Genomic DNA, 14197 nt, shown 5'->3' with positions numbered 1-14197 from the left:
CACAAGAACTTTCTCACGGGCACGCTGCTAATCACAGTTTCTCGGGTTGTGACGATATATATACTACACGGAGGGAACATGGCAAACACGAGTGAGCATAAAAATGACCCCTTGTTGAAGGTGTGGTCTCATGTGAGGATCTCAGGAGTATTCGTAACAAAATTCCTTTCCTAAAATCTGCTTGCTAAAATTTGAGGCTTCGTTTTAAAGATACCTGTAATAAATAGATCTACCGGGATTCATTTAAAATCTACCCTTCTTGAAGACTGCCCCTCACCTAGAACCTAACTAACTGGCAATCCTGACTGAAGCTTGTGTCTCAAACAAAATGTCATTTATCCCTTTGACCACAGGGAGGAAATGCTCACTTGCCAGGATGTACCACAACTTATGTGGCAATGCTAAATATGTGACAGATTGACACTCACCAAAAAGAAACAATATGGCTCCAAAAGAAACCATACTCCCAGAATACGGCTATTCTATTCATTCTGATAACTCAAATTATAGAGAAGAGTCACTGCCCAGAAAGATGACTTATATAAAAACAGAGATTCTTACCTGAACATGATCTTGAAAGGAGTTTTCCTCCATCACATAAAAAAAGGTTTCAATGTCCCAGTTACATACCAAAGACCCGCTAGAAAGAAACAGAGTCCCTGGGCAGGAAACGGTAAAGACAGCAATCTCTGAATAATACAAGAACTTAAACAATGTTGACAGCTAATGTGACACAAGAGTTTTTTCTCTGAATTCAAACAGAAGCCCCTCGACCCCAGGGCTCCACTGAGCCTGGGATGTTATGTTTACAAGAAGCGGTACAGGGGCAACACTCGGATCCACTTTGACAGAAAACATGTGGGCTTTCTTCTAAGGAAAGAGGAAGATGGGCAGAGACCGTAGGCAGAGGAAGAACTGTAGTGGGAGGGGCAGTTAACACTGGGAAACATGAAAGGGAGAAAAAGTCCCGGGGCCCTGGTTCAGGGTGGATTAGGAATTCTCTTCTGAGTCAGCGCCATTATGGAATACCTGAAGCCCAAAATGAAAACAAGGAGTGTATGTTCGGACTTCTGTCTAGGTTCTGCTTTGAAAAGCATCTCAACTGGCTGGCTGTGAGAGAGAACTGAAGAGTGGAGGACATTTTCCTTCTTCCCTCTCCTGGATTTATCATTCAGTTCTAGAGCAAGCAGGGTCAAAGACCTCTCAGATTTAGGCATCTATCAGCCAAATGGAAGAACAGCCTACAAGAAACTGTAACAAATCACTCAAGGCAGGGGAAGGCAGGGGGGAACAACTCATTTCTAGCCATGGTCTATACAGTCTAAGAAGTCTTTTTATAGAGATGATAGGATGAGTAATATCAAAAGTTTAGTAACTAATCGAGATAGTGAATTTGAATATTTTTAGAGATTCTATTGAATTGGGCAACAACGTCCTTATTTGGAAGCTTGAGACTCTATGGTGTTTTGTGAAATGATGAAAAATTATAAAAGACAGGAAATTTGACAAAGTATTATATAACAAGACCATGTAGTCATTGCTCAGAATTCTCTATTCCTGAACCAGACTGTCTAAGGAAAGGTGGAAAGTTGATTCTTGAGATCATACAGAATAAATGAAAAACCACAGAAATAATTTTAGAACCAACATTTTACTTGGTACTTATTTATTACACAGTGAGATTAAAACCTTGGTGCTTTGAAGAAACAGAACTATATATATTAGATCTTAAAATTGTCTGGTCTCTCAACTTTCTAAAAAATATAGTATCACATGCCTCAACCTTAAAAAATTTTGAGCTATACACCTTGTCTTCACATCAAAGTGACCAAAGCAAAGACACAATGAAAGTTCAATCAATGTGGAGCACCCTGGATGGTTCAGTCAGTTGAGCATCCAACTTTTGATTTTGACTCAGGTCATGATCCCAGGGTCATAGGATCAAGCTCTGAGTTGGGCTCTACTCTCAGCATGGAGCCTGCTTAAGAGTCTCTCTCCCACTCCCTCTGTCCCTCCCCTGCTCACGTACTCTTTCTCTCAAATAAATAAATAAATCAAGTTGAAGCAATAGAAGTAACTACTTTTGACATCAATGCTATAATTTCAATATCCGTCATGGGTTGGTGACAAAGGTGAGAAGCTTTTAAAGGTGGGTCCCACCACGGTTTGAAAACTCAAGAATGACATCAGCACATTAACAATACAAAGGTTACACACAAGTTAAGAGCAGTAGGAAATTACTGCAGCAGCGATCTTATCAGTTATAGAAAATATATCCACAGGGACACTGTTAGAATGCACCAGGGAGTGTCAAACGTGACACTTTTCCAGGGGTGCCTGGGTGGCTCAGATGGTTAAGTGTCCGACTTCGGCTCAGGTCACGATCTCGCGGTTTGTGAGTTCTGGCCCCACTTTGGACTCTATGCTGACAGCTCAGAGCCTGGAGCCTGCTTTGGATTCTGTGTCTCCCTCTCTTCTCTGTCCCTCCCCTGCTCGCTCTCTCTCTCTCTCTCTCTTTCTCAAAAATAAACATTAAAAAATCTTTTTAAAAATGTGACACTTTTCTAGTTTCAAAAAAAAAAAAAAAGGAAGGAAAAAAAAAGAAAAGAAAAAAATGATAGAGGAGAAAAAATTCCTTCCAAATAAGCCTGGAAGGACTACATCACAGGTAACTCTGGGCAAATATCACACTAACCCACTATGTGAAATAAAACACTTTGTTGACAAAAAGAAAACAAAGAGTTCTCACCTTCTTTGCTTGGTGTAAGGGGGTGTAAAGGATCACCTGCCTGGAATGTCCTAGAGGAAAGAGCTAACTTGAGGCACTGAAAAATATGCCTGCTAAAAATGAGCCATATGGCCTAGCACAATGTTTTCCAAAGTGTGGTCCACGTGTACATGACATTATTTTCTACGAGGACACGGACAAGTTAATGTGTGCGTACATATGATCTTCTATTTATGGCTGGTGATACTGATTTTCCATTTCTGGTAGCAATTTTTTTTTTTAAGTTTCTTTATTTTGAGAGAGAGAGAGAGAAAAAGAGAGAGAGAGAGAGAGCAGGTGAGGGGACACACAGAGAGGGAGAGAGAGAATCCCAAGCAGGCTCTGCAATGTCAGCGTGGGGCCCGACACGGGGATCAATCTCACGAGCCCGAAGATCATGACCTGAGCTGAAACCGAGTCGGACGCTTAACCGACTGAGCCACCCAGGAACTCCACAATGTTTGTTTTGTAAGGTAGGTATTTCATATAAAAAGTGATTCTACTTAAGCACCAATCAGAGGCCCTCCACGAACTGCAAGCAGTGAGGGGGGTGACTGCTTTCCCTAACTTTGGTGAAAGTTCAGAGATTTATTCTTTGGCCTAATCTCTACACTAAGGAAGACCAACCGCGGGTGATACCATGTGAAAAAAAGAAGGATTAAGTGAATCGGGGCAAGAAATACCCAACTCTCGTCCCCTACTCAGCTTTCAGGAAGCCAAGTTTATGCTCCAGGGAAGAAGCTGGAGAAGTCTTCTTTAAAAATATGACAACCCGAAAAGAAAAAAAAAAAAGACAACCCAAGAGGAAAAACAAAGAACATCAGACGGTCCCCAGTTAAAAAGCCCAGTCAAATGACCCTGTATTGAAGTTAACAAGACCCACTCATGCATTCAAATCAGCTGTTTACCCTCATGCTTTTAAATATGGATAAACACCCAAAGATTAGTAGACATCTGAGAAAAGCCTCAAAAATAAAAGATAAAAAAAAAAAAACCTCACAAAACAAAAAACAAAGTAGTGTGAAGGAAACGGATTCTAAAGGAAAAACTTCCAACAAGTTTTAAAAAGTTAATAATTTCAGAGAAAAAAAAAGATACCATAAATCAGGAAATACAACATGATGTTATAAAAAGGAACATACAGATGGGGTGCCTGGATGGCTCAGTTGGTTGGGCGTCCAACTCGGCTCGGGTCATGATCTCATGGTTCGTGGGTTCAAGCCCCATGTTGGGCTCTGTGCTGACAGCTCAGAGCCTGGAGCCTGCTTTCAGATTCTGTGTCTCTGTCTCTCTACCCCTCCACCACTCGACTCTCTCTATCTCTTTCAATAATGAATAGACATTTTAAAAAAATAAAAAAGGAACATAGAGGAAAAAAATTTTTTTAACATTTTCTTTTTTTAAATTTCTTTTGTAATGTTTATTTGTTTTTGAGAAAGAGACAGAGAGCGAGTGGGGGAAGGGCAGAGAGAGGGAGACACAGAATCTGAAGCAGGCTCCAGGCTCTGAGCTATCAGCACAGAGCCTAATGCAGGGCTCAAACTCACAGACCACCAGATCATGACCTGAGCCAAGGTCACACGCTTAAGCGACTGAGCTACCCAGGCGCCCCCGGGAAAATGTTTCAAAAGCTTCTTCTTGGTGACAGCACTCTCCCTGTCCATCACACTTCTACCTCCTGAAAAGAATTCTACCTTAATCTGTCTGTCGTTTAGGAAAATACATCCCTTTCCCTAGTTACTTTTTTGGTAATTGTAAGAGCAACATTTGCTCAAGTTTCTCCTTGATACTAAGAAATTACAGGCAAATCTCAAGTCTCAAGAGAATGCTTGATACGATCTTTTTCATTTAATTTCTCACTACTCTTTGGAAGAAATGACAGGCCAAGGTGTTCACCATCCACATGACAGAACTATTATCCGGCATGAAGAGCATTTACCTCGTCAGTATCTTCCCGAAACAGACCGAGTGTCCTGGGTCTGAATAAGCTCTGTAGTAAACGTGTGATGATGAATTCATTCCCAATTCTTTACGTGGGATGAGTCAGATCTCCAGACCTTTAAGATCATTTAATTTTCATTCAACACTATTTTTTCAGTCGCCGTAATACTCAGACCTTTCCCAAAACATCACAAAGGTGAAATCCTTGCCTGTAAGGTACGCACAACCCCTCCATTAACTACCACTTACTGGGAGCCAATTATATGAAACTGTGATGGCTGATATTTCGGTAAGAGAGAAATAGGGTGTTGTGATAAAGAACAAGAGAGGGGAGAAGAGAGGGAGGATGGTCAAGTCAGAAAGCAGTGTTTTCTTTAGGAGTTAAGAGAGAGACTCTTTCAGAAGAGGGATTTATACAGTTGGGCTCCTTTTCTTTGTGTCCAAATAGCCCCACACGGAGAGAATCTGCCACATCCAGGAAAGGCTCAAGAAACATTTGCTGCATGAACCTAAGAACGGAACCAAATCAATCTTAGCACCCACAGGACTAGCAAGTGTAGTCTAAATCCCCTTTGGACACAGCTGCGTGGGAGAGTCAACACAAGGAGAGGCACAGCATTTCTCTGCGAACAGCAGCTCCTTACCTGTTGTTGTACCGGTACCTGCTGCACCACCTGGGTAGGTACCGCTGCTTGACTAGCCACAGATGTCTGTAAAGTCACTGTCGAACCTGTGTCCGACCCGGTCTCTGATGTCTGCATGATGGTCTCTGAAATACAGTATCAGAAAGAAAGTTTTAAGTGCTCTCCTTGCATGATTAGCTACATTACATTTGTTCTAAAATTCCTATACTTAGGGGCGCCTGGATGGCTCAGTTGGATGAGGGTCCGACTTCGGCTCAAGTCGTGATCTCGCGGTCCGTGAGTTTGAGCCCCGCGTCGGGCTCTGTGCTGACCGCTCAGAGCCTGGAGCCTGCTTCAGAATCTGTGTCTCCCTCTCCCTCTGTCCCTCCCCTACTCATGCTCTGTCTCTGTCTCTGTCTCTCTCTCTCTCTCTCTCTCTCAAAAATAAACATGAGGAAAAAAACCTATACTTAGAGTAACTTTCAACTCTCAGAATATTTCTTACCCCAACATACTGCCATGATATTCCAGGCAGCTTTATAGTCATTCTGTTCACTTTTTAAGTCTACACAGAAAATTACCAATTCACATTAAAAAAAAAAAATCCCCATTTACACTTCTTATTTTGAGGCTATAAAAGTTGAACTTCATTGAAATCTACCTTCCTTAGGTCTCATCTGTTAATAAAAGTTTCAATCATATTATAAACTGTAGACCAAAATTATTTTAAGATTCTCAATTTTCAGAACACAAACCCTAGCTGGATGCAAGTATGTCATAAAATTTTATTTTCTAGACACTTTTAGAGGCCATTAGCGTGTCCCCCAAAGGTGTACAATTCAGAATACATTATTCCTAACATCCTTTCCAACTTTCAAACTTACTATGCAGTGATCTAAAAAATTAATAATAATAATAATGTATATCCAAAACTTAACCAAAGGATCAAGCTCACTAATTTGCTCTGACTGTGGTATACTGTACTAAAATCAACCTTGATTTTACCCAGAGATAGCCAAACATCAACAACGTTTAGTATTTTGGACATGGGGAGGACCGCTATTATGTAAATGAGGCTGGTAAGCAAGACACGAAATTTTAGCTTCTCTCATTCACAGTTCAGCATGGCACATTTTTAAAGTTCGTATGTGCCTGATCTAGCTACACAGGTTAAATTTTGCAGTGTGTAATGTAACAGGTATGGTTTCTAAGACCTCCTGGTCTCAACATTCCCTTTTGCTACTTATAGAGTTAATGAAATAAATATTAATCTGTTACTGAGCAGGGACCAGAATTCTAATATTCTTTCCTGGGGGGCTGGGGGAACAATATTTAATTGGTAATTTAAGAAAAATACTGCACTGTGGTTTAAATCTGTGAACAGCAGGGTGAACATTAATTTACCCCAAGAAAATTCAAAAAGAGCATCCAGTTCTTTCAAGTAGAAAATTAAGCCCCAGGGGTGCCTGGGTGGCTCAGTTGGTTAAGCGTCCAACTTCAGCTCAGGTCATGATCTCATGGTTCGAGAGTTCGAGCCCTGCATCGGGCTCTGTGCTGACAGCTCAGAACCTGGAGCTGCTTCAGATTCTCTGTCTCCCTCTCTCCCTGCCCCTGCCCTGCCTGCACTCTGTCTCCCTCTCAAAAATAAACATTTTTAAAAATTAAATAGAAAAAAGAAAGAAAATTAAGCCCCTTACCATCTTTTGTCAACGCATCCCCTCTCTTCCAATGTTTCCCCCAAACCTTTTCTATCATCTCATTCAATTTTAGAAATGGACCTCTGAAGACATCTAATCTACTCTTCTCATTTTATAATGAGGACACTGAAACCCAGAGAGGTTAAGAGACTCACTCAAGGGGACAGGAACAGATGTGAGGCGAGGCCTTTTTGCTTTGAATCCATGCTTATTTTTCTTTTCTAGACCTTGACATTGGCATCTCTTTAGGTGATTTGCTTACTCTTTTTGTTAGCCAAGGCCCTCAAGCGGCACAATAAACCTTACCACTGCAACAGATACGGCAATGACAGCTAACACCGATTACATGTTCAACCTATGCTAAGGACTCTTCCAAATGCTCTACGTGTTAATTTATAAGTAAATTAATCCATGTAACACCCAGGTGTGACTGGTAGGATTATAATCTCCATTTACAGATGAGGGACCTCGGGCATACAGAGGGAAGGTGGGTAGGAGCTTAAAAAACAAAGGGAAAGTGATACAGACTGTGGCTACCACATCATTTACTTGGGTCAGCTCTTCACGCTCAGCTCTAAGACGTTGAGAATTTGTGGGAAGTCTCCCAATTATCCCAGAGAAAAAAGCTGGAAGTTCAGATTTTTATGTGAGATCTTCCAAATGGTGGCTCATTTAAAAAAAAAATCTAGCATTCATCTCCAAGCAAACACACACACACACACACACACACACACACACACACACACACACATCCCTCTGGGCTACCATTAAGATCATGGATATGCCTGAAATTGAGAATGACAGTATTCACCACACAAAGTTCTTGCCTAAGTAAGATGACTGGAGGACCCTTGGTCGTCAACATTTGGGGAAGGGATACACATGAGGAATCCTATCTGTATCTCTTCCTTTATTCCATCACAGAGGGGGGGAAATGCCCTCCCAAAAAGGAAAGCGAAACTCAACGTCCTTTGATTCACTACATGCTTATAGGCCATCAATCCCTTTTGTGCTACAGCAGAAGGGCTGTGAGTGAGGGGAGATGTCTTTCTGCAGAGAATGAGGAAGGAACCAGATGTTGCTTACCGCGTCTTTAGTGAGGTTTCCTTAGCCTCTCTAACTAATGCCAACCTAGGTGGAGGCCTCGGTCTGTTTAGTATACAAATGAAGAAAACAGAGTCGCCAATTATGTCCAATCAAAGGTGGGTGTTTCTTAGAGTGTAGTCACTCACCTAAAACTCCCTCCTATTTCTCCCAGTGCTGGCTGGGAATTTTCTCGAGGCTTTCTCGTGTGCCCATACGTTGTAATGCAGACCAGCCTACACACCCATTTTAGGCTACGACCCAACCTTGACATCGACTATTTTAGACCTAACATATGCAACAATAAAAAGAAAGATCTCTTTAAATATATTTTTAAAGCAATTCCTAAGAATTCTCCATAAACCACATGAGAAAGCTTATCAGAAGATACAGGGCATAGATCTGAAAACTGGCTTCTCAAGACTATATTATATTAGACTCCAGAGACAGGCTTTGGTTCAGAGTAACTACAAATTAAAATTCTTAATTGCCAATATTTAAATATCAGAAATCTGTGGTAAAAACCAAATTTCCAGATACAAAAAAATGTGAAGATTTAGAAAAGGTGAGCATACAGTGTATGTTTTATAGGCAAATTATTTAAATGGAAATACTCCTTCACTTGCCTGGCCTCTATAGGCATTTGAGTTCATGACACTTTTTGCGGTAACCAGAAATTCAGTCTTACCAATCCAGATTGAAAATGGAGAATTATTTTTTGGGTTTGAGACCATCTTAATAACATTTAAACTCATTCACTTCTTTTATACAGAATAGAAATACCCAGGTTTGACCACTTTACCAACAAAAATGCATAACCAGATGATTGGAACTAATATTTTCCCCATTTTACAGACGAGTCAACAGGAGACTCACAGACGTTAAGTCACTTAACCAAGGTCAAGCAGCTGGAGGTAGGAAAGGAGGGTTTGAACCTCCCACTGAAGTTCACGCACTAGACGACTAGACCAAGTGGAGAGTCCTGAATCGCACAGATAGAAGGGAGTAAAAGAAAATAATGCAAACTGGGGAGATTTTCAGAATGAGAAAGAAGGAAAAGGTCCCAACTACTTTATAGGAGCAACCTTTGCAGAACAGACTCGGGAAAAAAAAATGGATAGAAAATGATGGCTTTATAACCTCAGGTTAGAAAGTCACGACGAGCTTTCCATCCGGCCTCTGGCTCTACGCATATGCCACGTCAAAACCGGCACATAAAATCCCATCCCAGGCAACAAACAGCTGCCCCGGAACATCATCTGTTTACTCCTGAGTGGCTGATCCCCATCCTGTCTCACTGGCTCTTGGATCATAAAGGGTCATGCCAACTGATAAGAACTTAGTTTCTCCATCTTTCCTTGAAAGACACAACTTCATTCTCCTTTAATGGCATTGTCTTCCTCGGTTTTTTTTTTTTTAATTTTTTTTTTCAACGTTTATTTATTTTTGGGACAGAGAGAGACAGAGCATGAACGGGGGAGGGGCAGAGAGAGAGGGAGACACAGAATCGGAAACAGGCTCCAGGCTCTGAGCCGTCAGCCCAGAGCCCGACGTGGGGCTCGAACTCACGAACCGCGAGATCAAGACCTGGCTGAAGTCGGACGCTTAACCGACTGCGCCACCCAGGCGCCCCTGTCTTCCTCGGTTCTGAGGAAGAGGCTTTCTTTGCCAAAGCCTCATGGCTTGAGAGGGTCTCAGTCACATCCGTGGCAGAGACTGGCTCAAAAACTCATGACCATAATTAGGTCTCTCGGCTAACAAGTATCTCCCAGGTGCCACACATTATGCTGACTGCTTGAAATACTTCTCATTTAATCCTCTTAGGACTCCCATAATGGAAGCGTTCTTATTTCCACTTTAAAAATAAGGCAACTGAGGCACAAATGTACTCAATAACTTGCTGAAAGCCACAGAGCTAGTAAGGGGAAGAGCCTGAATTCAACCCCAGGTTTATCGGACTCCAAAGCCCGCGATGTCACTCTGGCTAGTACACTCTGGCAATATCATGATGATAAGGCTTCCAAATGAAAAGCTAGAGACTATTATTGATCTGAACAGCAAAGTCTTTGGGATTCTCAACCCACTGTATTTCATCTACACTTCCAATAACAACGGACAGACATCCCTTCTCTCTCCGACATCGAAATTAGGAAGTATTCTCTTTCTGCTGAGGCCATAATAAAACCTAACTAGTAAGTATTTTTCCAGAGGCATTTTAACGGATTAATTCTGAAGACCTGACTTAACAGCAGATCAATTAGAATGTTAAAGCATGTTCGAGGAGTATAACCCTCCTGCCAAATTTTGCTAAACAGATCATTTAAACCCACCGACGCATTCAGAGTATTCTGGTAGCTTTCCAACATTTCAGCAAAGCAAGAATCATCACGGAGGGTAGTGTCTGAGCAGGCTTCATTTGGAGGTTTTGTTTTAGACCCAACATAAGGTTTATGTGTACATTGGAGGTGTTCCTATTCATCTAGCAGTGGTTTCTGTGCTCTGTTTATGTTTGGGAGTAATGTGGTTAGTTTAGTTCCTTCACAGCCCCCTTTCAAGTGATATTTGTTTATCAGCCACAAATGCAGTCACATTAATCCATTCTGATAAGCTAAATAAGCCCCTGCAGCTGGTCCATGACGCAGCCCATATGTAAATGAGTTGTATATTCTTGCAGGAGAGACATGCGCGATTTCAGTTTCGTCTTCCTTGCCTCATGTGGCAGTCAGGTGTGTCAGGAGCAACCGATGCTTGTTTGACAAAGGACCTTTTTATTCTGGCTAATTAAGCAGTTGGACACACCCGCCTGTTAACGGTTCTGTTTTGCACAGCCAACTCTGGCTGAATCATGCGAATCTACAGCTAAATAGGCCACATTTTGAAAGAAGGCTAATTAACCCCTAGGAGAAGGAAAAGAATATTGCAAAAACCCAGCTGCTGAAAGCGACAAGATTAGCATTTCTTCAACCTGACGGGCAAAACCCAGGCAAAGCAAACGTGTTTGGAACAAACATGCGTTATTTGCAAGTTTCAAGGCGTTCAAACGTTCTTTATGGAACTTCCTGAAGATTATTTAATACACTCAAATTCACAGTTGGATTCCTTTTATCACACACAATATACACGCCAAATTAAATGGTTTAATAGTCTGACCTAATCAATTACTTTTCAAACAGAACTATCTAACTGGGATAGCTTAAAAATAGGTAGTATCCATCTAATTTTTATTGGGGTTTTTCAGCCTGAAATAATTTGCTTTCTAAAGAAGCAAAGTCTGCAAAGTTTGGCTCGACTACACTGACGATATTGTTTTGTGTGTGTGTGTGTGTGTGTGTGTGTGTGTGTGTGTGTGTGTTTTTACACTGAGGAATGTAACAGGTTCCAATTCAGTATAGAAAATAAAGACTTGTAATTTAATTTTCAAGTGCGACAGAGAATTTCCTTCCTTTTTCCTTAGTATGGAAAAACAAAAGATGTTCCTTCTAATTCCTAATTGAACCAAATTAACCAAAGTTAATATTACAATAGTCACTTAATGGGTGTAATAAAAATAAATCACATCTACAATGTGACATTCAACTATAAATTATTTACTTGAAAACCTGGTTCAACATAAGAGCATGGGAATTTACAAAAAAAAATTGGCATAATTTGAATTACTGTTTTAAAAATATAGAAAACTTTAACGTTGGTATGCCTTTACACAGAAAAACCCCAAATCATAATTGATGTTTTGTGACATGCAATTTTTACTACTAATATTCTGATTAAGCATCAGCATTGTTGAATAAACGTGAGAAAAAAAATAAATATTAGTATACATAATGCCCAGAGCAATTAAAATCTCTATTAAAATTAGATGACTGAAAAGAGCTGTGCTATTGGGGGGGGGGGGAGTTGACATTACTTACTTTCCTTAACATAAAATTAAATATGAAATGTATACATTTCTGACTCTTCTGGAGTAGATGGTGAAAACATTATGATTATTTCAATTCTATTAAAAAAAAGCCCTAAGGATATTAAGCAACTTTTAAAAACAACAATATAATATAAAACAGAGCATATTAGAAAGGTTATATACATAGGTAAATACTCCTAAGTTTAACTTTTTGAAACTGACAAAAACAGACTGAGCTGATTAATTTAGCTACAACTGTAAAAACACTGTGACTTTGCTTTCTTCCCCCACTTTATCCAGTACAAATGCTAGAAACTGGTAAAGCTACAGACTGCAGTCAGCCTTTTTAATTTAAAATACACCTCTGAAAGTTTATTCGTTGTAAAACACAGGGCTTTATCAAATCAATATATCAAGTAACTGAAGGGATTTATGATTTTTTATATTATAAAAGCTCTGCCTGTGTATTTAGGTTTAATGTTGTAATCCTCATGACTGTGTACAATTAATCTTTTGCACTAAATTGATCTGTAGAAAATGATGGAATGATAATAGTGTAGACTGTTAGGCAGTCATCTCTCTGTGATAGCTGATGACAGTGATTAATGTTGGCGACGATTAATCAGCACACTGGTAACATATACAGGTTGCCGGGGTAACTTTTTTCACTTTTCAAACAAAGGTTTTCGCTTAACTAATTCTTCCCTTGACTCAGAATAGAGTATGAAAAACTGTTTCTTTAGAGAAGAAAAATCAAATTACTTTAGCAGTTTTTATCTTAAAGGACCAATGCCAAAATAAAACCATCTACTAACATACTAGTAAAGCCAAACTAGTAAAATAATGTAAGAGCTATTTTATTATTTGTTATTCGTTTCTAGTCGTCAAGAGAAGCTGTCATCAGGCACAGAGGTAATTTTGGGGAAAAGAGACCCAAGTGCTTGTCCAGTCTATTGCTAGTGCCGTTCCAGCATTTTCTGCCACTCGTGGTCGTGAACAGGCAAATCAGGTCTTACCTACATGACGTACGCAAAAAAAATGACAGTGCTCAGACATCAGCTGAAAGAAAAAGGAAAGAAAACCAACCAAACAAAAACATCTAAGCATCCTACACTCTTTCCTACTGGACAGAGAGCCTGAGAACACCATGATGTAATATACAGAAAGATTCTAACCAAAATACATGAGACAAAGCTATAAATGTTTCTCCCTATTGGTCCATCCAATCCTGAGTGACCAGAACCTAATGGATGGAGCATTTAATGATGTTAACCCCCAGAACTGACAGATGATGAGCAATGAGCACTTTATTATAAATCTGTCATCTTCATTGTTAGAGATACTAATAAGAATAGCTGAGCACTTACTATGTGATGGATGCTTTGGACAGATTCAACCCTAATTTCACCCATAACGTAGACATTCCCGTTTTATGGCAGAGGAAAGTAACATTTAGAGATTAACTTGCCCAGGGCCATGAAGCTATTAAGAGATGAAGTCAGGATTCAAGCCCAGGCTTGTCTGACTCCAATAACAGCACACTGTCATTGGACCCTAGGTGGCCACACTGACGGCAGCAGCACTGAGGCTATTTTAGTGAAATCAACTTTAAAAGAGATAAAACAGTCTATGAAGACTTTGGGCACTGAGAAAGAATTCTAAATTTGAAGAGACACAAAAAAATCCCATAAATGGCAAATAGGTACTATACCTAGTATGTAACCAATACACTTTTATGAAGTCATCAAACCTGTAATTTTTATACTGGAAAAGCATACCATGGATTAAAAGAGTCATACACTGACCTTGTGTTCATAAAATATTTTATAGATGAAAGAGGTTATAATATACACTCATTTGCATTTGCATTCCAGAATTTATCCTTAAAAGCAAACAAGGGCCCAGTGAAATGAATGTGTACGTATCTATAACATTCTACATAAACACAAGGATATTCACTCAAATGCTGCATATGATAGCCAATAATAATAAGCCACCAAAATATCCATAATTGGGATACTTATAAATTGTTCTATTCTGTATCCCTTATAGTGGAGTACTACATACATCTATAAAAGCCAACATGGAAGATATTCCTATTTTAAGTATAAAAAGCAGGTTGTCAAATAATATGCAGCCCACCATGCACTCTTCTTAACAGATACATAATTGCTTTGGAAAAATGCTT

General features: G+C 39.9%; 1 protein-coding gene across 12 annotated transcripts in view; it reads right to left on the bottom strand.

The window, feature by feature from the left end:
• The window catches only part of RFX3 (regulatory factor X3), a 298993-nt gene that overhangs the window by 161776 nt on the left and 123020 nt on the right, over nt 1-14197 (bottom strand). For 11 of the 12 annotated variants that reach the window (XM_086684922.1, XM_086684915.1, XM_086684918.1 and 8 more), the window contains one exon: nt 5353-5477. In XM_086684922.1, the coding sequence (XP_086541048.1) occupies nt 5353-5469 (117 nt within the window). In that variant the 5' untranslated portion in view covers nt 5470-5477. Of the gene's footprint in view, nt 1-5352; nt 5478-7183; nt 7342-14197 lie in introns of those variants that run through there. The other variant, XM_086684921.1, reaches the window with a different exon arrangement.

This window comes from Puma concolor, chromosome D4 (genome assembly GCF_028749965.1).
Source record: "Puma concolor isolate L17-30 chromosome D4, mPumCon1.1.hap2, whole genome shotgun sequence".
NCBI classification, from domain to species: domain Eukaryota; kingdom Metazoa; phylum Chordata; class Mammalia; order Carnivora; family Felidae; genus Puma; species Puma concolor.
The sequence above is the reverse complement of the archived record's forward strand: the minus strand, read 5'-3'. Positions and strand labels throughout refer to the sequence as shown.